At 33.8% G+C, this 24,775-nt stretch overlaps 1 protein-coding gene across 2 annotated transcripts in view; it reads left to right on the top strand.

Annotated features, from left to right (window-relative positions):
* LOC150104166 (guanylate cyclase soluble subunit beta-1-like) overlaps nucleotides 1–24,775 on the top strand; it is a 195,476-nt gene that overhangs the window by 95,369 nt on the left and 75,332 nt on the right. The window contains exon 3 of one of the 2 annotated variants that reach the window (XM_090396787.1): nucleotides 854–957. In XM_090396787.1, the coding sequence (XP_090252913.1) occupies nucleotides 854–957 (104 nt within the window). Of the gene's footprint in view, nucleotides 1–853; nucleotides 958–15,667; nucleotides 16,034–24,775 lie in introns of those variants that run through there. The other variant, XM_090396788.1, reaches the window with a different exon arrangement.

Below are 24,775 nucleotides of genomic sequence, written 5' to 3'. Positions count from 1 at the left end.
CCAAAACATGTGCGGTGGATGGATGCATTGTAATGGCTAGGAGTGTCATGCGTTGAAGTACACCTTCTTCGAGTTCTAGTTTTTTTTTTCTTTTCTTCTTTTTCATATTTCAATTATGAAACAACGAAAGCTGACGTAAGATTATTACGCATTTCTTGTTGCACTTTATTTTTCCACATTTCTATGATATTGTGAACTCCCTGAAGAAGAAATTGTAATCAACCAACATAATCCATTTCCACATACTATACTGGAGTAGTTTGTGTTGTTTCCGTGGTATGTGCGCTTAGTTCTAATTCCTGTTTTCTTTCTTTATTCACATCCTTGATATCTTCTGACATGCGTGTCTCTCCCAATCGGTTTGTTTGTCTCACAAAGCAAATTCCACAGAAGTTTCAGACTTAGAGATGAAAATGCCGTTCGATTCTGTACTATAAACGGAATTCTTTTAGTGATCTTAACACCTCTCATTGGATTCATTGCTTTTTATAATACAACGTTTAACAAATATCTCGGAACATTGATGCAAGACTGCTTTCAGAGATATCGAAATAAGTTACAAAAATATTTTGAACTCGTTTACCTGGACTTCAAAAAATAAGTAAAGTGCTAAGAGTAGTATTTTGAAGCAGAGTAAATAGTTCTTTCCTTTTCTTGCCTTTACGTGCAGAAGAAATGATTAAAATCGAATGTGGGATTAAGTCAATGCTTAATACTAATTATCCAAATTGTTTCTATATATTGTTGAAGGTGTTTTAGTTTCACGGATAAGTAAAAATAAATGTTAATGTTTGCAACGTTTGCAGTATTTTTAATTAACTCACTTTTTATTTTTTAAATGTATTTCTTTTAGGAAAAAAGCAGGTTTACGACTGAAAGGAGGATCATTTCTAATCCATCGTATTTATTCTGATGAACTCACCAACAAACTAATTGCATCTGTTTGTGAAGTTTTAGGTAAGGAATACGACAGTATGTTGTTATTTGTAGAGTAATTTTTTTTTTCATTCTAGGGATTAAAGCATCATACAGGCCAAATGGTTTAGGTATAAAAGAAAAGAGTCATTCATTAATTTTGAGTCAATGCCTGTTTTGAATATCTTTAACTAACTAGCACATGTCATTATCATCTTACACCTGTTCTTTCAAAAGGCGGTCTTGCTTATGTTACTCACCTTTAGGTAATTCGAGCCAGAACAATGCCACAAAGGATTTAGTTTAACTGAGGAAATTGTTGTAGTTTCACCAGGATGTCTAGCATAATTAAGATGTTATCTTATTGTCTTTATTTTGTCTCTTTCGCGTTCACTTTTCAATGTATTATCTGTAAGCTCACCGCCTGTTACTGGTGAATGACCTCTTATCTTAATGCGCCTTTCTAATAATGGAGTACTGTTCAAAGAGGTGAAAAATGGCAATTCAAAGATAAGCTTGCGTTTTCTCTCCTTTTTTTTTTCCAAAAAAAAGAACTCTTCAATAATAAGCAGGTCTTCAGAAAGGAAAATATTTAATTTATTGAAATAATATTGGCAATTGTTCTTGGTATGAATAATTCACAGAAAGTGAATATTATTCTCACGTATCTAATATCCCGTGCATGTAATCTTTATTTTTATGAAATAGAAAATGTGATGAACATTCTTTGTACTTTTTTAAATTATATCGAGTGGTACCAATGTTTTGTTTCTCTATGAGAATTTCCAATTTTTATATCGGCCTAAAAATCAAGGATTTTGCATAGGAACAATTCGTAGTTTCTACGTCATTATGCTGATATTTCGCTGGTTTTTTACTCAGCATCTTAAGAGCACAAAACATTATTTCACAGTACGCAAACATCAACAATTAGTTAATATTGAGAAACCGCTTAAAATGTAACAAATACAACATAGAGAACTGAAGTTCTAATTCGCTCCATGTATTGTTGGATATAGAGAGACGCTGATCAAACAGCTGCTGATTCTAAAAATATTCTCTGTAGTGACTTTGTAACACTCTTCTTTTTTTCCATCTAATCCTATGAGAAGGATTGTCTGGTATAGTCTGATTATCAAGGCATAGACTGATGGTGTCAAATATGTATCTTGTGCACTCGGAGACGGATGCCAACAGATCTTCCTGTCTGACCACAGTAATTCTGGTCACCAATATAAAGCACTTCATATACTACTGAATGTGAATAAAGGAAGACATTCTGCTTAGATGAAAAGATAAGTATTGTTGGTTTGATATATCTTTTAAAGGTAATATGGAGTTGTTATTTATAAAGCATTCTAGATTACTTTTTCGAATGTTGCCCAAATGTATCTAGTAACAGTCTTTTTAAGGTCCTATGTATTAGGATACTATTACTTTCTCTAAGTTCTTTTTTTTAAGTTAATCATTGGATAAAAAAATATAGTAAAGATAGACAAGTTCAGTAGTAAGTAATATCGTTGACATGGATAGCTCACGCTCTCTATAGTGTCTTTAGTATACCATACTGTTGTACTTGATGATGGCTTGCGCAAATATCGTCCAGTATGTGTAGGCTTTTTCTAAATAGAAAAGGATGGTAATCCATTCGGAAGCCATGTGGAGTAGTGCATTTAGGAAGGGTAGACAGTTTTTATGATTACTTTTTCATTGTAAAATGTACTATTTTAGGATGTTGGCTGAACATGGCCGTGTTCAAACCACTGGTTAAAGCATGGCAATGTTGAGTGCTTCGTTCTCTAAGTGTCCTATGTTGTAATTAGCTAAAAGTGAGAATGTGCTGAACGCATTGTTGTCCCATCTACTGTTTCATACTCTGCAAATGCCGAGTATAAGTCTAGCGAAATGTCAGCAACTAAGTAAATCAATTCGTTATTTATTTTCTTATTAGTATCTTCTGTTGAGAATAAAACCTGATAAAAAAAAACTTCTACACCAGAGTTTCTCGTTTGAGAAAGCCCTACATATAAATTTACAAATTAATAAAAGAACAGTTGGATCATCTGAGAGATTCTGATTCTCATTCTTTGAACAATATTCCAAATGAAATTTGACCTGCTTCCAAATTTAAATTTCAAATGGATCTTTTACTTAAGTCTCATCTATTTCTGTTATCTAAATCAAATTGTTTTCTTATGTATTTTGCAATAACCGTTTGTTTGCTTGTTTGTTGTTTCGTTGTGTGTGTGTGTGTGTGTGTGTGTGTGTGTGTGTGTGTGTGTGTGTGTGTGTGTGTGTGTGTGTGTGTGTGTGTGTGTGTGTGTGTGTGTGTGTGTGTGTGTGTGTGTGTGTGTGTGTGTGTAAGAGGAATAAATCCATAATAGGAAAAGAAGAAATAGTTACCATGAATTAATTGGCTATTTCGTACGCAATATAAAATTTTGAATGTAAACTAATATATATGATATAACTTCCATATGATAATATATATAGTTTTAAAATTAAATAACACATAAGGAAGATCTTTAATCAGGAAGCTACCTATTTTATAAGTACACCTCAAACTCTACCTATGACCGGATAGTTCATACTGTAGATACAGTTAGGACTATACCAGTCATATTCGGAGTATCCGCTGTGCCACCAACAGTTTGAAGATTCGAACTCCCTCTAGAATGAATGTTTATGATTGTTTATGTGTAAATAACGTGTGTTCTCGTAACAGGTTTGTCTGGTTGCAGGTTGAAATACCAGATTTTGCTGGTAGGAAAACCCTGCATCCGTAGGAAACCTGCTAACTCGGTTTCAGTAGAAAAGCCCAGAGAAAGGTTTCTCGCGTCCGAGAAAGGATCCTGACCAGCGTCTCTCCTAACAATGGGCGTCTGCAAAACGTACTGAGATTTCGGTATCTGTACGGTACCTCTCGAAATATGCATAAAAAGAAAATAATATGAAAATTGAAGAACCCAAAGTGAATGAAAAAATAAAATATACCAATTTGAAAGACAGAATAATAAAATAAATTAATATTACACATAATTTTATTGCTGTTTTTCATTTTCTTATTGGTAATATATAATATCAACTTAGTTAAGATATGAGGGAATTAAAAGAATTACAAAGTAGTTTTACAATTTTTTAAGAAGATAATCGCTAATGACGTGTAACATATAGTTTTCAGTATTCACGTATGGACAGTTAAAGATGGTGAAAATAAGCATAAAATGGCTTTAATAGGTTTGTCTGTCGGTGCACACGAAGAATGAATTCTACGTAGTTTAAAAGACGCCCTTTACAAAACATTCAATCCGAACTCACTTTATTTATTCGTAAAGATATAAGAATTTTTTTTTCTATCGTACTGTTCGCAAGAAAGGAGACAAAAATAAACAACGAAAGAGAGGAAGATAAACGAAATTTCCATTGTTTCACAAAATAATGTAATTTCATATTGATGTGACTTGAATACAGAAAAATAAAGGTACTGTCTTCTATATGCAGAACAGTCAATCAATATGTAATCTGAAATGAAATGAAATACTTCATTCCTAAAATAAACCACCATATGTTAATACCTGATATGTCTATTAAAAGGCTTGGGACTAATTAATTGTTTGTTAGAAATTATGGCTGTAGGAGCTATGGCATTGAGATCAAACTGTGTTATTCTGGCCTGCTTGCCTGTTTATCGGATGGAAATCACCCGTTTCCAGGAGAAAAAGAAAACCCTTCACTTCATAATGTACCAACGCATATCAATTTGAATAACGTGGAGAAAAGAACTCTTATAAAGATTTTTCGCTTCCTAGACAAGATTCATATCTAGGTCTTTCTAACTAAAGGTCATCGTCAGTATTGAGTGACTTGGGCGTCATGGCTCACAGTTTGAAAGTGAAAGAACAAAAAATACATTTCTATACAAGCATCAATGGCAATAAATGCTTTGCTAGCATCCTACAAGGTGGCGTATAGAGTCGACAAGTGTTTTACTTTAGGTGTTGTGAAAATTATTGAGATATTAAACGCGTCGTAACCGAGAAAGTTTGGGAACCGCTGCTTAAAGGGAAAGATGAAAGATCTGAGACGACTTTGCTACCCATTTAGAGATCTCAAAAGTTTCATAAAAACTTCCTTTGGAAAGAGGGGGGCACGAAAAATTATCACTGTCCACCACTAACAGCACTCTAAAGTTTCTGAACTTTGATATTCACCACTAATACGTCCATTTGTTAGCCACGCTTTTTAATATAAATTTTGCGCAGCTGTTTCCAAAAGGGTATTTCCAGGTTATGGCACTTGTAATGTACACAGGACAGTACGAAAAGTTTCCGATATGCGATTTTTAATTAATGACATTTGTTTTAAACGTTACCTAAACAACCTCATTCGCCTCTCAAGAGACTAAGCGATTTTAAAATATGCTGCGCGTGAGGCATATGTTACGAACAAATGGGGCCTTTGAGAGAAATTCGCGTACATGAAAAGAACACATCAATGATACATAGATGAAAAGAGCACACAAATCATATCTTCCTTACACTACTAAAGAAAAACATAATATAATATGGGGACTACCAAAAAATGTCATATATTGAATTTAATATAATCCCATGTTTCTAGAAGCTTCCACCATGGCATGATGTCCATCGCAATGCAATAAAATCAAGGCTTTATTCTAAACCAACTGTATTCGGCATACATAACAAACCTAATATATATGGAACTAGGTTATGACAGATGTTACACAGCGCAGCTACCGATGTGGCTGTGACGTCTCTCACACACTTGCATCTGTGTGTGTGTGTGTGTATGACGTCTCAGCACGATATGCACCGTCAGTTTAACACGTTTCTAACTTTATACATTAGAATCATTTTATTACAAAATGTTTCCAAATTGATATTTAACTTTATTCCTAATGATATGCCCCGTAACGCGTAAGAAGCTACTTAAATAAGTTTTTACTTTCGTACTTACGATGTGGTTATACCCTAATCATTAAAAAAAATAACAAAATCCCTCAGAAGTTTATTTCCAACATAAATCATTTTAATGAATTGATACCAACTCGAGGAAGTAATCTTGAAAATTTACGATTATTTACTCTATATTGCACCAATAACACTGATTTTGACTTGAAGTTCACACATCTGAATTAGAATAAGAAATAGGCATTTACTGTATCGTTGCTACTTGTATTTATTTATGTTCTCGTTAGAATAGTAATATTTTAGACTTTCCTTTTCCAATCCAAGTCAGTAAATAAATAATTATAAATAGGCCTAATAAATGAAGTACAGTGAGAACTTCATACGATATACAGGGTGGTTCAAAATTCCACGTACAAACTTTGAGGGGAGGTAGAGAACATCAAAATCATCCATATTCACATAGGAAAGCATGACCGGAAAGGCCACCGGAAGGTACTAACAGGAACACAAAAATACAGAAATAACACAAAGCAGTAAATAGTGTAAAAACTTTATTAGGCGTAACTGAACAGTTCAATAGTAGTTGGATACATAATATGGTAAACGAGGTGCATGTCTGCTATCTCAGCGTTCGTAAAACGACGCATGTTCTTCGTACGACGTCGAAAGCTTGAATGAGGAAGCCCCAGTTGCTCACCTGGAGCGCTGGCAAACAACGCCAGCTATCACTTTCGGGTGGAGTTTCCGGTCAGGCTTTCCTATGTGAATATGGTTGATTTTGATGTTCTCTACTTCCCCTCAAAGTTTGTACGTGGAATTTTTAACCACCCATTTTAAAAAGTATCATTCACAAGTTCAAACAATTCTCAACCAGTTTGCATTCAACAGCCAGCAATCTTTAAGCAAGCTCTTCGTATATTTACATAAACTTTGACTTGGAAACTATGCGAAACACTTTTGTAAAAATGTATTGCCTTTTATGGTAGAAAGAGAGCATCGGATGAGTAGTTCCTGCTAAAACATATCTGACATTAATATTCTTTCTCCGCTTTCGATATAAAACCCAAAAACTCCCAGAAAATTTACAATAAAATAAACCGCCATAGCTTGCTTGATAAAGTGGATGCCATTTATTTGAAAAACTCCCCGCTCAAAATATGTGTAGGAGGAAAAGAACCTTTAATAGGGCTTTTCAAATTAAAGCGAGTTATCCGGTAACATACAGATATGCAAACTTTCCATAAGTGGTCTGATAGCTTTAAGTGTTTCTGCCGTAATTTTTTTTTATTTTTTAAATATGAAAACACCGAACTGTCTGTTTATAGAACAATTGCTAACCAATTCAATGAATATTGAGTTGGTTTGCTGAAAGATACGTTTCATTATATGAAAATACATAACAATGTACGTAATTATTAATCTAGTATTAATACTAGTCCACAAATATTTTAATGATTTGTCAAGAATCTTATTCTGGCCTATTTTCCTATTCAGTAGAATATATTAACATCAGTCCGTATCCTCAATGATGAAACTGCAATTATCGAAAGGACCTCCCATTATCTGCCAGGAATTTAATAATCCAGTACTCACATGCGTACTAAACTGACAAAGAGTATAAAATTCCTAGAAAAATTCAAGGTCTCATAATGTTGATTATAATACGGAAACTGCAATAAATTCTCAAGAAGTTTGTAATGAGAATTCCATACTTGACATAGATGAAGAACAAGAATATATTGGAAGAACACACTTTTCAGGTTAATTGAAGACAATTTAATTGAGTTAATTATTTCATTTAAATTTCAGAGAAATGTTTTCTTTCTGTGTGGGAAGCAGTTCCTTTAAATCTGACATTCAATTAATCTGCGTTAACTCTAATAGAAGTAAAATGCCATTCTCGTGTATAATTAGGTGAGAGAGAGCACATATGTTACTAATAGAAGTCCCATTTTAGCCGCACGTGTCTCCTTAAGAACGTTAATTGTTGGAATTATGTGGTAATTTAACAATAAGGCTTTACTCCAATCAAAACTTTCAGTACATGAGAGTTGAAAAACAAAATGATTTCTAATTTAATCAGCAGAGAACTAAGTTTTCAAACAAATCTGTAAGCGATTTAAGTGCGTACTCTTTCGTAAACCATTAATTAATCCTGAATTTGTAAAAGCAAACTGTTCAAGTGTCGCATTATGTTTGAAGGAGCCAAGACAGTTATTAGCAAAACAGCCAGTTATTAAAATAACACTGGTGAGTAATGCAGGTTAAGTTTAATTTAGAACTATCAACATTTATAGAAAATTTTACAATTCTGATTACAAGTCAAACGAAGAAAATATTTAATTCACTCGCCTTTTGTAGAGTATTTTGTTTCAGTGTTTAGTAGCCAATAAATAAATAAATGGGTTAGTTGTTATTTATACTTCATTCATTAGATTTAATTCAGACATTTCGAAACAAAAATGCTCGACACTAGCTAATAGCGAGATAATGTTCGTAAAGAAAACTTAATTTAATTAAATATCCAGATATTTCATTTTATCTGCTTCGTTAAGATATTTCATTTCTTTTTACATTTGATAGAAAAGTAATAAATCTAAGAAACTTTAATAAAGACCTGTGTTTATTTTTTTTTTATTTACAGTCGATAACGTCTACCAATATATTAAATTTGCATTTTCTTCTTTCAAGCGTCTAGACTTTATTAATAAGTTTTACAGCAAAGCTGGCTGAATAGGATAGAAAGACAGAGAGAGAGAGAGGGAGAGAGATCTGACCGTTCATAAACTCGCTCGAGTGGTGAGTGGTTCGTAAAGTGAACTAAGAGGATTACTGTCGAGTGTGTAGAATTGCAATCTACGTTAAGACATGTTGAAGCACAAGAGTTTTGTGGTAGCTCACGAGACTTGTAAAAGAAACGAATTTTTGCTCTCTGAGAAACGCGGTTAATGATTAGACTATGAAATCATGTTAAATATTGACTGTTTTAACTTAATGTGCAAAATTAACTTTAAAACTATATTTAATCCCACTTGATAGTTACATTAAGCACATTGCAAAATAGTTTTGAAAGTCTTGATCTTTATTAGTGATTTCAAAAACAAAAAGTTGTTGAGTTACTTAAAAAGTTTTACGAGAAAGTTTTGAAATGATTTATTCAAATGAACTGTTGTGTAAATATCTGTAAAAAGCAGAAAACTCAAAATGACTGGTAGAGAATGTAATAATGCTCAAGATAAAGAAATATAAATCAACCTCTGTTCTGCATGAAATAAAAAAATTTAAAAATATTTTTGAATAACCACCAAAAGAAAACATTCTTCTGTATCTGAATGGTGACACGCAAAGCTTGATATCAGTATAATGAGTGTTATCTTCGTACTTTTACGGCCAATTTTCTGTTTCTCAGGAGGAAAAACACTGTTAGTCCCCTTATATACATATTAACCTTCAGCTGTCCCTTATAGTTGTTCCAAAATAGGATTCGAACCAAATTCAGGGGAAATGTCGAGTGGCTCTTTTGACTGCGCTACTGTTCTTGGACGCTGTGAAGGCCAATAAAATAGTATGATATTACTACGTAAAATTACATATTTCATCCTTTTCCATCTTTCAACTATTGGAGGAAGTCAATGAAAAGCATTGTTTCCAGAGGAACAATGAGAAGACCGCGAGAATGTTTGCATTGACCGTTTCCTCCAATAGTTGAAAGATGGTATCCCATGACTTGTTAGTTGCTGTGCATGTTTGAAATAATGGGCGAAGCAACTAAGACTATATTCAGACCAGTGTATTATGTCCCTTAATCGTGCGCGTTTTTCTGATCGCATTGCCTGTTTTTGAAATGAAAAACCTGAGTTTTCTGAAAGAAAAAAAAACATTTCGACCTTCTTATGAACCTGACTAACTCGCCTTTACTTACAATAACCTTATGAAGGTTCCTTGCAATCCATCCCATAGGCGGTATACACTGCATGATCACTCACAAAATAGTAGAAAGTGGAAGTTAATCAAATGTCATGTAAATAGGAACAGATTCGTTTTATTCGTAATCTTTGCTAACGACGGACAGTTGCTCAAGGTAAACAGTGGCACAGCGTCAAAATAGGCTATCAAGAACAACAATGCTTATCGAATGGATGTCATAATCATAAAAGACAGAAGAATGAAACGATGACATTTTCCGAGGTTTAAGTATCACTGTAGTGGATTCCACAGGCATCGTCTAAGCATCTTGACTCCTACTTGGCACCAGAGTAGCAACTCAGGATCATCCATTTTGTAGTCTATACTCTGCATTCAATGAGGTTTTGTTTTTCTTCTGAAGATATGTGGATTGGCAAAACAAGTTATTTGCACCAATTAAATGTAACAACGTATTGGATGCTGGTTAAAGGTGTTTGACACCAATTTCATTTACCCCAGGAGAGAGAGAGAGAGAGAGAGAGAGATGCTCTGGTACCACAGTGGGACAAATCTATTCACATCTTTTACACCTCTATAGAAGAGCATTGTGTGCTTTTGTCAATTTATCTATCAGGAAGGCAAGACACTTAAGATTACTGGTATTTTAATTTTGATACATTCTAATATGTTTACAACAAAAAAGAGAAAGAACAAGAAAATCACATTGGTGGAATTTATCTTAAGAAGAGGAAGAAGGCTCATCTTGTCTAAACATCTTGTATTATTGAAATTGACAGCGACAAACAAAAAAAATAGTTTTGAAGAAACGGAATTATTGAACTGCAGGAAATTAAAGCTATTATCACTTCTATAAGGAAAAGTATCCCGTTTGAGTTCTTACGAAACCACCAGGGATTACGTTATTTGTATTAAAATATCAGTTTTGTACATTAAGACAAAATGAAAGGAAACAGCACTTATTATTATTTCGTATGGTGATTCAACAGCCATGATCCCCTATTACGGGGAGATACGGCACCACCTCAATCTATTTTTATCCAGGTTTGGGACCGGCATAGCTGACAATTCAGACCTATGGCTGGAGGGATCATCTTAAGTATTCCTGACTGTATCCGTGTCTGTTCACGGGGCCTGTTTGAGGGATGAAAAATCCCAGCTAAACTGAAGAAGAAAAAAAATTGCTGTCCCCGCCTAAGACCGGCTAACTTGGCTATGGCAGATCCTTAAATTCCTGTTGTCTCCGACGAGAATCGAACCCAGGACACTCCTTCCCCAGACATATGGTGGCTTAGTGGCTTTGCCAAGCGCAAGCCACTAAGCTATCCACGCAGACGGCAGCAGTTCTAATAAAATTTTACTTAAAGATCTAGACGATTCTTTCATGGTAAATCTTGGAATAGGCCTACGCTTATCAGTGACAATACGGTGCACCCGCTGAATCTTAGGAACCATGATGTAGAGAAGGATGGCAGTAAATAAGCGAAATATGGGCAAATATAGTTGTATATTTTTAAAATAGAACCTGTCTGCGATCGCAAGTAGTGCTCGGTATAAATCAAAGGCTCTTCGGTTTCAAGAAACACAAAAAATGCCACAGTAAAGAGCTTGCCTGTAAACTTCCCAAGCATATCTTTGAGACATCACGAATATTATCTCTTAAGTTTCTTAAGAGATCTCTTTAAATTTAAAAGAAATCTCTTAAATTTAAAAAAAGCAAGTAAGATAAGCAATATGTTCGACGTTTGCAGAATTTAGGCCTGCAGTGACAGTTTTTGTAGTTCTTTTACTCACTGTTAATGGATTTCTCATTTATGTGTTGCAAAGGGAAAAAGCAGAACATGGAAAAGAAGAGATTCGTTTCTCCAGCCCTAGGAAAAAGTTCAAAATACATATCGAAAAACTACAGAAATAGAAACATGATCATATGAGAAATAGAAAATACAGAAATTTTGGAATACAGGCATAAGAAACGTAATATTTTAAAAGACATTTTGATATCAAAACTGACGAAGATGCTTTTTATCGTTTTGGTGCAGAAAATCACAGAATCGTATGACAATGATAAAAGGCGATTTAGTTACATTTTGCGAGATTCAGCGGGTGCACCGTATTGTCGCTGATAAGTAATTAGAGAGAACAACTATCTAGATTCTGTTACAATAAGTGGAAGCTAATGACTTCACAGATTTCAGAGTTATACCGATCACATTTCCTACTAATTTTTGATAATTGTATTACCTTTAGGTTGATATAAAACGTAGTTTAAGATTTTGATGAAATCTCTTCAGTGCACGTTTAATTTTTATTCTTGACAGATTTGTTGGAAAACCATTTCCAGAGCATCCAACAAATGGAGAGAGGTTTTATAGTGGAATAAAGGAACAATGCATAATGTTTGTCTATGTAGAATAATTGATTCAGTGATAAGATCTATTCAATAATCGAAGCATAGGACTGGATTAATATCAATGACTGAAATCAATAATCCAAACAATGAAATAACACACAAAAATTCGGAGCTTATTCCATTTGAGATTAAGAAATAAAGTAATCCAATGGGAATTCGAAACCAGTATGTTCAAGTGATGTCCATAAAAGAAAAAGAATTTCACGAGCTTGCTATGGGTGCAGCTAGCGGAATAGCTGAAGCGGCTGAGTAATTTACCGTCTAATATTGAAACTCGCAACTCGAACAACGGCCTTCACGTTTTACGGGAAAAATTACTGGATGGCGGATATCAAGAAGGACTGGATTTCTGTTTAAGTCCAGCACACCTTTTTGCTGTTTCAGGTCCCTTCCAGAGCACCTTGACTAAAGTCTGTTTTTTTTTCGTCTCTTTTATTCTCTTCTTATCTAACACTTCCATGTTTAAACTCTGTCAGAATAATTAACTGCATACTTTTTCTTTGTAGTCATTTAAAAAAAAAATATGATCTACAGGACGGTCCATTTCAGTATATTATCTTATACGTTTAGCTACAAATAATTGTAATATTGGTTCAGCTAAGTGCTTCATATGCTTTCTTACGGCTATTAAAAAAGCACTTTTAGAAGTTAAAGTTTGGTCATCGACGTATTTTTAATTTGACCCCTGGCACAAATATTCCTTTCTTACTCCCATCTTCGTCTGTGGCTATTAAACCTTCATACCTTTATTTTATACATAGCTCTGTATACTGCAGACGCTCACAATTTTGGGAAGCTGCATGCTTTATAGCCGTACCCTTGTGGTCATTAATTTTCCCACGTACACTACACGGAACTATTAGAAGCATGCTCTTGTGAGACATAATAAAATCATCGATCACATTTATGGATCATTTATCTTTATTTTTTTTCTCATTTAATATTGTCGATTCTGTTTATGACTTAAAGAGAGTTGCTCAGGGATGCACCTTGCTTTATTAGATCCGAGCGACTTCTTATTTTTTGCATATTTTGAAGTATTGTCGATGTTCAAATAAGTTGGTGTTGTAAGAGCATTGTAAGATGGAATATCGAGGTCACCACACTACTATGCATGTGTCACTTCCAGCCTTCTCGAATTATTCGCATTTTCCTCTTGAATTATGGATTTTCTTTCTTAACATCTGGAAGATCCGAAAATACTCTGAGGGATGGGATGAACATTCGCTTGCAGATAAACAAAATTTTCATATTTGGAGTGAAGTACAAGGGATGGGGAGAAACCTTGCACTGTTTTCATATTTTCGTAGTTTTTAGGCAATTATTGAGTAATTATTTGATATATAATAATTTCTTTTCTAATATTTTCTACTCTTAATTAGCAAAAATAATTACTATTGGAATTATTTGTTAATATTCATTTGGAAGCTAATATTATATCAAGCTTTAGTGTATTACATAAGATCTCAAAATATTTCCTTTAGAATAATTTATTTTGTGTTATGCTTAAAGTATGCAGGTTGGTTCAAAATTCTACGTACAAACTTTCAGGGAAGGTTGAGAACATCAAAATCAACCATATTCACATAGGAAAGCATGACGGGAAACGCCACCCGAAAGTGATAGGTGGCGCTGTTTGCCAGCGCTCCAAGTGAGCAATTGGGGGCTTCCTCATTCAAGCTTTCGACGTCTTACAAAGAACGCGTCGTTTTACGAACGCTGAGAATGACAGACATGCACCTCGTTTACCATATTATATATCAAACTACTATTGAACTGTTCAGTTATGCCTAATAAAGTTTTTTACACTACTTACTGCCATGTGTTATTTCTGTATCTTTGTGTCCCTGTTAGTACCTTCCGGTGGTACGTTTCCGGTCATGCTTTCCTATGTGAATATGGTTGATTTTGATGTTTTCTACCTCTCCTCAAAGTTTGCACGTAGAATTTTGAACCACCCTGTATATAAATAATTAGCACTTATTTTATACTTTCTATAATTTTAATGCAACTGAATTGTTATTAAATATTTTTATATCATAATAATACACATTTAGTTATTTTATAAATTGTTCCAAAACTTCAATACACCTTAAATTAAGTCAAATAGATAAATAATTAATATATTTAAAGAAACTTTTATTTAGCAAGGCCCACTCTGGGCGAGCTAAAAAAAAAAAAATATTTAGCAAGATCACGGTGATTCCAGAGGGTAACAGATGGCAATGCTGTAGCAATGAAGTTTTAACTGAGGCTCGGCTATTGGCGTTAACCCACAATGACCAGAGCTTATAGCTCAATAACACCCCATCCATACATTTTCTCCTGCAGAGGAATATGAGAAGTATTCTTGCTTCACCCATCTAGCCAAAAAAGAAATTATTTAGCAAATATCAAATAGCAGTAATTAATTTAGTGTAACCCAGTTTTGCGTTTTACTTTGTGGTTTATTTTGAGTTTTCTATTGATTATTTTTCACTCTTCAATGAGCAGTGTTAAATAAAAAAAATATTATTTTCTTCACTGATAATTTTACTAACATAAAATAAAAACGTCAAAAATCTTCCCTCAAGTATCGGATATAATATTTCGGTAATGATAAAATATTAGCGTGTTATGCATATTACAGTATTGTTTTCATAATTTATTAAATCTCTTTAATTCATGCTAATGAATTAAAGGGATTTAATAAATCCCTTTAATCTTGCCAACACATTTATTGGCTACCACCAAAGATTGTTACTGATTTAAAAATTCCAAACACTATTGTTTACTGTTTTACATCTCCAATTTCAACATTGCTAGACAGTAAGGATTTACCGCTCGCTTTCGGAATTTCAATACACCTAACGAATTAATTAACATTCTGCATTACGTAAATGTACAATAACAAAAACTACGTGTAAATTCTTGAGATGCAATAGAAGTTTGAACTTCTTTCCTCGTCAGGAAAGAAGAAAACTTCTATTGCATCTTCATAGTTCATTTAAACTCATTCAGATTAACAACTTAAAGGCCTTGGCTTCTGATTAGTGCACACAGTGTAGCACAGATTGTGATTTCCAATCAACACAGACTTACATTTGATTTACCTGTCTAATTTAGTGAACTTAAAAACAACAGATACATAGAACAATCGTCTAGAATAATACCAGTTCAAGAAAATCAGTCAAGATGCTCCATAGGAACTGAATCAATAGTTGCATTCAGACATACAAACTTGCAGTTTGCTGGTTTCGCAACTAATATTCACTGGTGTGGAATATTTTGTATCTGGCACGCGAATTTAGAAAGTGGTGCCAAGTAGTGTAATAGCATTGTCAAAACAGAGAGAACATTACTCAAGAGATTAGATAACGAGTAGTAGCGAACGAGGCAGATTAACAATTTAATGAACTAAGGACTGAGCGACCCTCATCGGAGAAGGTTACATAACAACCGCAGATTCAGTGCGACAACAGGGAGAAATAGTTAGGGCTTTGTGGGATGTGAGATGAATGAGAGATAAGCCGCTGTTTGCAAGAGGAACAGGCGGCACTTCTCATTGAACAGAATTGTGAAATTCTTAAACTGTGCTGGAGTCAGATGCATAATGTCCAAGATTAGTGGCTATAACAAAGCTGAGTGGCTTATATACATAAATTTCCCCTTTGTGAGAAGATAGAACGCTTAAAATAAGTATTTGGTTTAAGTAGAAAGATAAGGATACTGACTAACTATTGTGAGTATCGACTAACTATTCTGATAATGTTCAGCCCTACAGAAAGTGATGTACTTGTGAATAAAGCTTCCGTTTTAGTTTGAAAACTTTTGCTGGAATGTATACTTTAATAAATTAATTAATTGGATCTTGGTAAGTAATTAAATATTATTTTTATGGAATGGCTTTGGCACTCAAGAGTAATTCTTTTTTAATACAATCTAAACGAAACGATCTGAAATCTTAGGGAAAGCTTACTTCATGCGTAGTTAATAAATTTGGTTTATCACAATAATTAAGAGAGATGACGTAAGGAATAACATATTACAATCTTTTAAAGCTGAAGTAGCAGAGCTATGATGTAGATTGGTCCATGGTATTACGTTATACGATTTTATAAAAAAACAGATTCCGCAAGTTGGCTGGTTTTTCTCTGAGAAAAAGTTTATAAATAAAAGTTTTGTTAACAAGTATTCTGTTTCTATGGTAAGAGAATCTTTCCCTATTCCCTATAATTTATTTTAGTACTTCGTCTTTCATCCTCTAACAATGTGAAAAACTAATACAAGTGTTCAATAGACAATATTCGACCAATGTTATAACGCTATAATGTATTGGAGTAACAAACAGGTTTTTGAAACTGATTACAAATTAGCAAAAATATTTGGGTTACATTTATTTTGCAATAGTTTGTTGTTCTTTCTGAAAACAATGCACGAACCGTATTTGGTTATGACAATCTCCATATATTTATACTACGTTTATGAGTATAATTGCATATTAAGCTTACTACAGATTGAATAGGGTCGAAATTTCCAGGACATCCGAATTCTAGCTTTGGTTCTGTTTTAATTTGATTTTGGGTCACCTGTTCTTTTATTCTAGAACTATATCTTATTGTCCTCTTAAGATTTCAGAAAATACATGTAATTTTACTTCTTTAAAAATATCCATTATGCATTTAATGACCGTAATATATCATGGATTTTTTATGCCTATCTTTTTTCTTTTTTCGTCTACGGAAGTCTTTTAAACTTATATTACCTTCGTAGCATGTGTGGACTAAGAATTAAATGATATTTTCATAATAGTTCTGTTTCTTTTGATGTATTTGAATGATAATTCTATCCTTGTTGTTATATTTTGATATTTCTTTTAACTTATCACTAATCCGGTATTCTTATTTTACTGAAGTAGCTCTATTCTTTTCGAAGGGAATGTAGTGGTTAATGTTTCCTTTGAGTCAAACCTGATAAATGTTATCTACACCATTTCTGGGTGAATGTGTCTTTCAAAGGGAGAGATGCCAGGGTTTTCTTTCACTGAGAAACCGTTTTTTCTCCGAAACTGTTACAGTAATACTGTAAACAGAAAATCAGCTTGAGAATATCAGTAATACTGGGACTTCTTTAACTTCTTTAACCATGGTTTTCGAAATCTTTTTTTTTTAATTCCCTGATAAGTTTCTCTGCCGACCTACCCTTCGGCGAGCATGAGATCAAAATAGCTGAAGCTGCTCGTTTTATTTTATTATTTTTTGTCCCTGAATTCATTCACTCATAAAGATAGAAAACCAGCACATATAACGGATAGCCGTGTTGGATCAAACGTAATCTGTATCAGCGTCATTACCCAAAATCTTAATACTTTTTAAGAAATTTCAAATGTGTAATAAATTTCCTTAAAATTTTGCCATAATCAGCTTTTTTAAAAAAATATCATAAGTTAAAGACGATTACGCTTTTATTATGTGTAAGGGACATAAACTAAACTGATGAATAATGTAAAGTGTGCAAAATAAATGATCTCCCTTCAAAACAACAATATTTGTGTGTGTGTGTGTGTGTGTGCGCGTGCGTGCGTGTGTGGAAAGATATTTTACTAATAATGAAGTTTAACTGATTCACCAATTCTTTCTGATGTATCTTCGAGTGGGAGGCTTTCACATATTAAATATATGCAGAGAGAGAGAAAGAGAGAGAGAGAGAGAGAGAGAGAGAGAGAGAGAGAGAGAGATGTAAAGAATTATAAAGGAGGTGAGGAATGATTTTTGGCGAGAGACAATTATTTCTTTCCATTCCTAGAGAAAGTGATGATTTTGAATTTAATTTTTGAGATTTGCTTATTGTAAAGGAAATTTTATCTTGTGAAACCGATCAGTATCTATCAGCAAAACCATTTCTATTTTAAATATTAGCTGATCATAAAAGAACAAGTTGGATTTTTCACGTTTCATTAACTACACCTATCCAATAGTTTTTGGGAAAATGATCAGTTGCTTATCGATATGAAGAATACAGAAAAAGATCACTACAGAAGATAAAGATTTCAAAGATGAACTATAGCCGATACAAAATTTTTCGGAGAGGTTATGCGAATATAACCTTCGGTATCAGGGTGGCCTTTTGGTAATGAGTTCATTAGCCGGAGAGCTGTTTCGAAATGCTGGATCTCATCATAGACGCACATACCCCCTAAGAAGACAAAAACTCTCTGTTCAATAGTAACACTCTCATGTCAGAAAGTTATATATTTCATAAGTTAATTTTAGGTGCATACTCTTGATAAATCGCTTTATATAAAAATAGTCATAATCTCTGATTACTATGAGATTACATAGTTTTACAAATCATACCGTTCTACAAATCTATATCATATATAATCATACCTTCGAACTGTCCTATGGAATGAAGTAATTGTCTCATTGATTTCAATTTTTTTCATGACGCAGGAATCTTTATGATGTGTTTTTCAATTGAAATAAGTTAGATAGCCTCATATGAAGTTTTCATTTTAGTTCCCAGAAAAACGGAAAACACACGCGCGCAAATTTTGATCAAAATGGTGGAGTTTATATTTAAGAGTGGTCAGTTCTGTAACACCACGGAGGGGTCAAGTAATAATGATAATAACAACATATTCGTTAAATATAGGATCTTTGAGATTATGAAAACAATTTAAAAAGGTTAAATTGTCCCTATTACATTAAAATTTATTTTTAAATTTGTAATCCTTAAAGATAAATTTTGATAGAAATTATAATATTACAGCTCTGATAGATAAAGTTTCCGTTCTTCTAGTAAGCTATCACTAAAGAAAAAGTCAGCAAATGTTCTAGTTCTCCTACCAATAAAGAGAAGACTCTTTATACTTTATCGTGATATTTGGAAAACCTTCTATTAGATTTTAGGCTTCCTTCACATTCTTCGCATTACCTTGTACACATCAAATGACTCTGTAATCATATCTATGAAGTCGATCACAGCTGAGAACTGATTTACCAAGTTACAAAATTGTAAAATCGATACTTAGCGGTGACGAGAATGGAAGGTCGTAAAGGTCTCTCTCTCTCTCTGGCTGACAACCCTATTAGTCGACGCATTGGCATGTCATTTGATATAGAAGCTAATGCTGCTGACACGTTGAAAATTGCAGGATTCCATTTGGAAACAGCAAAGTAGACTGGCATTAACAAAAAAAAAAACCTTAATATAAGCGTTCATCATTTTCTTTTCATCTAAGAGACTGGTAAGAGTTTGACTTATTGCAGAATCATGCAGCTTACTTCTCATTGTCTGTTTGATATTCTGAAGTTGAAATAAAGTGACAAAAATGTCTCTCAAGAGAGCGTTTTGAAATATTTCAAGTCTCAAGTTCTGTTATTAAAGTAAAGAAGGGAATATCTCAGCCAATATCCTTCCAATCACAGCAAGAATAACGAGTGCATTTCAAAAGTGATTATTGAAGGTGAGAACGATTTAATTCTGTCCGAGGATTGCCTTGTGGCATTATGTTTTAGTTATTATTTATTGACATCAGATCCCATGAACTTACGGATTATCATCGTTCTTTTATCGCTGTCTTACAGTAAGTTTGTGATTTTATTTTCCAATAAAAATCTATTTTATTCCACAGTAGGAGTCAATAAGTATAATATATTTACAAAAATATATAATAAATAAATAAATAAATAAATAAATATACTTATAAAACAAGTATTTATATTTCTGTTTTTATTTATAAATATTTCATGTATTTAAATGTATTTTTTTATAAATTAACACACACACACACACACACACACACACACACACACACACACACACACACACACACACACACACTACAAACTTTACTATAGAATTATTCTGTTAATTTAAATGCAATATCTTGTTTAAGACACTGTTAGAAATATTTCTCGAAAACAGATAGAGATCCAAATAAAACTTGGCACTATTCCCGGTTTCCTAGATCACTCAGAAGCTGAATCTCAGAAATTCGCATTTAACAATAATTGTGTTTGTTTTCAGTCAACACCTAATTTTAAATTACTTTTTTCATACTTCTTCGTAATCCATTAATCTTCTTCTTAAAATATCACTATAATATCATTCACGCAGAATCCCAGCAGTTCCTTGAACAGGGTGTTTTTTCAACCATGCAATTAACGATGCACCGAAATAACAACCTTCTCTTTACCTTTGCCATTGTCTTTCAATTTTGATTTTATACATCGCGTTTACTTTCCTTTATCTGTGGTCACAAAGGAATTGCTAGCTGCAAAACAAAAATGGTTGTAGTATATTCTTTAAAAAAAGGGATTAAAAAGCACCAGCTGGAAATGAGAAGCGTTAATAACACGAGGTCAGGTAAAGGATGATTAAATGTTCTAATTGAAGTAAATAGCTATCAACAATGACGTCTTGCACAAGAGTAAATAAATGTATTCTTAAGAATAAAATCTCTTTCCAATGTATATGAATTAAGTTTTGTGAAAACAAGGTATAGAGCTTCCCTCTATATCACGCCTCCCTTCAAATACTGTATACACTATGTTACAAATATTACACGCACACTTGAATGTTTTGCAAACTCCATTTCCACAAAGTTCACATACCATTATTGGCGTTAGTTCATATAACGTTAATCTACCTAAGTCACTAATAGAAGTCTATCTCCAGGATAGATTTTTCCTTAAAAATTTGATAAATCCCAAGCAAGGCTTCCACGAAATACAAGTTTTTCTGATCCGATATTCAATTGTTAGTACTGGAGATTATTAAAGAACTGCATATGTCCTGTGCATGGTCCTAACTATGATGTGAAAGTTCTAAATATATAAAGCACCAGCCAGAAACGCTACCAGCATTGCACGGAAAGCAGTCGTATTATGAAAATAAATTTGTCTGTTCATGCTAAAGGCATCCCAAAGGAATTTTATTTATGCTTAAAGAAAAGAAAGAAAGAATGTTTAAGAATAACATTACTGAATATATATGGTACCGTTGTTTTAAAAGCATATGAATCGATTCAAAATTAGTGCTAGATAAATTAATTTTTTTTTAACTCAGGAAAAATTACTCAGGAAAGATGATCCCAGAGAAATGAAAAGAATGTGTGATAATCCTATTGCATAAGGGGTTCAAAAACAATCATGCCTAAGTATAAACATATCACCATCTCTAGAATGGTTATGAAGGTTATAGAGAAGTTTTTAAGAACCAACATACAGAAATAGGTTGACATACATATACTGTGCACTAAAGAGCATGGGTTTACTAAAGGCTATTCATGCCTGAGCAATATACGGGTGATTTAGATAAAAGAAATGGATACAGTATGCGATTGTGGGAATTTGCTAAGGAATTTGAGTGTATACCACATGAAAAGATATTTAATAAACTAGAGACTATGGGATTGGATATTATTTTATTTTATTTTATTTTATTTATTAAATAAACTATTGACTTCGATAAGTGGGTATTTCTGAAGGACAAATAACGGAATGTGGTAAATGAGAGGGGGAATCTGGAAGATTTAAAATGAGCATGGTGTGATCCAGAAATCAGTCCTTGGAACTTTATTGTTGATCTATATATTAATGATATTGGGAAGGATTTCTAAAATTTTTCAATTGTTGCCGATGATGATGCAAATAAGGTAAGTACAGCAATGAGGGATGCTAATGATATAGAACTTTCACAACATGATTTAAATAGGCTTGAAATATAGGAAAATACTAGCGACTTTTGAATTAGTCTTAGTAAGTATAAAAACAGCCTACGTAGCTCAGTCGATATAAAAAAACACTTTTAACGAAATGCCTGGGATCGATTCCCGTCTGTGACATTAGGAACTTTATCTGGTCTCTTTTGACTAGTTGAGTTAGCCAGTCTCATACATAGGCAAGGTTTTTTTTTTATCCGTAAACTCGGGCTTTTGTCCCTCAGAGAACAGTGAAACCGGCCCCTGAACACACACCCAAGTCTACAGTCATAAAACGCATATTTAATTCCCTCATTAGGAGGGCTAAACGGGTCATAAGGGATGGTTGAGGAAGGAATAAATACGAATAAATAAATAAGTGCAAAATAATGCACTCTGCAGTGATGAGACATCCAACAACAACAACAACATACACATATCGGCAACTGAAATTAGAAACTTTTATTTAATAACTTGTGGGATCTACTCCGATCCTTTTCAATTCCCTGCGCATAGTTCAGTGAGAGATGCATCAAGAAAAGCCTTCATTAAATGCTTCGGTCAATTGCTGCACACAGGAAGTTTTGTTTATCCGTACAAGCCTTTTCCGACGACGACGATCTCGTTCCTGTCTTAGAATCATAGTTACGTCTCTTAGACAAGCTATGTGGGTTATTTTTTCACTGACTCAACACCCGTGATATTTCACCTTCTTTTCAGAAGCCAGGTAGATCCGTTGTTTTCAAAATCGTGCTCCAGCCAGACGGGCACCCACAATAAGCCCTTTAGAGAACTCTGAAAGATCCCTTGTTTTCCATTTGTTTTCCAGTAGGCTTCAATAGTGATCAACACTATTGACGATTACTGACAAACATTATTCTTAAATAGTCGATTAGAACACAATAGCGTACGTAACCAAGTATTTCGCACATACTCTGCCTAAGAGACTTTAAATTACATTTGCAAAAAGTTTTCTAATTCAGCGGCAGGTATGTGTATTACATTGTTAGGATTATGGTTGGAAAAACTGATTAGTCTGGAGATTTCGGAGTTATGCTGTATAGGAAGGAATTTGAAGTTCAAAGGTCACATAGCAAAAATTTCAAATACAACTGAGAGTATAATTGCGATGTCGAAAAGAACATTAACTTGTGATGATAAGTAAGTTATTTTACCTCTTTATAAGTCCTTGATGTGATCCCACAAGGATGATTCTGCATAATTTTGCTATCCTAAGTTCAGAAGGAGATAAAGAAGATGAGGAAAGGCAGCAAAATGAGTTACAGAAATGATATTTGGATTATGGAATCTAGATTGTAAAGATAGATTAAGAATATGAAATGCACGCACGCACGCACACACACACACACACACACACACACACACACACACACACACACACACACACACACACACACACACACACACACACACACACACACACACACACACACACACACACACACACACACACACAAAGTAGATAGACTGGAGAAAGAGAGTTGATATGATGATGGAAGTCTATAATCTTCCATCATCATATCAACAAAACACTTAACATCCAGGGAAGTTAAGTGTGTCTGAGATTTAGAAAGCGGAAGAGATTTTTTTCTCTCACAGAGCAATGAGTGAGTGAATCGGTTCACCTATTGAAGTGATAAATGCGTCAAGTGTGAATGAGTTTAAGAGAAGGTAGGACCTCTGTCGATGATCCTTTCCTCACTTGAAGCTCTAATAATGATGAACCACAGTCAGTGCCTGGCATGATAAACGTCGCCCGGTTGATCAATACGCAATGCAATGTTGCAATACTAGTAATGTGGCACTTTTAGGTTAAAGAAACTTCTCTGCTTCTTTCAGCACCATAACGCACCATGTTATACTGCACATAATTTTTATGGGAATCACAGTCACGAAAGGCTGTTAGCGTATCGAACAGCAGTGTTAGTACATTTTATGCTAAGATTAGATAATCCCCAAACTTCTAGGAGACCAAACAAAAATGTTTACAAGTCATTTCAGTTCTTCAATTGGCAAAGTGGAGGGCTCACACTGACTACGTTAATAATACGTACTTAATGACATTAACAAACATCTTTACTCCCGGTAGGATTTAAACCTTGATTCAATCAGATGGATGTGCTACTTTTCAGATATGGTTTGAAGAAAATAAGGTGGATATACTTGAATGATCAGCCTCTCCATGTCAACAGAAGAGATCGCCTATCAGGCTAACTGGATCTTCATTATAGCATGACCAATGTGGTCACGAATGGTACATGGACTGATAGTAATATTGAAAACAAAAATGGTGGTAATATCGGGAAAAAAATATCTGAAAGAAAATATCTTACTCATAGTTATTTTAGTGCGTCACATCAATTTGGCTGCCAAATAATGTAAAGGAATGTGCATCGAAATTTCAATTTCTTTATATTGGACGTGCTTCATATTATATATCAATATCACACAAAAAGAGAGAGAGAGAGAGAGAGAGAGAGAGGAAATTATCAATAGGAAAGAGTATATTCTGAGAAGTGCGTTGGATAGTTTTTCATTTTAATACGACGGTTGTATCATCATAAAAATATCTAATTTAATTTTTTCGTTAGCAAACAAGGTATTTTAAATTTTCAATTATTCCTAAATGGTGTGCTGGATAATCGAGGGCACATTCAACGGTATGGTACATTTTCCATTTCTGATGACCTGTTGGCTTTTATTGATTTTATGAATTCACTTGTTTACTTTCTGTTAGTCGGAAAATGGTTTGTGAAAGTTGTCAATATTTAATGTAGCTGTTCCACTACACCCAACAGATGTACATAAGAATGCATCGTAGCATTAGACCTTGAAGATGTCTCTAAGAGAATTTAGCTTAATGTAGGCATGAATTACATATGTCTAGTC

This window comes from Typopeltis vanoorti, chromosome 8 (genome assembly GCF_054136105.1).
Source record: "Typopeltis vanoorti isolate ZY-2024b chromosome 8, IOZ_Tvanoo_1.0, whole genome shotgun sequence".
In the NCBI taxonomy this organism is placed as follows: Eukaryota; Metazoa; Arthropoda; class Arachnida; order Uropygi; family Thelyphonidae; genus Typopeltis; species Typopeltis vanoorti.
Note: the sequence above shows the minus strand (reverse complement) of the source record. Positions and strands in the feature narration are given on the sequence as shown.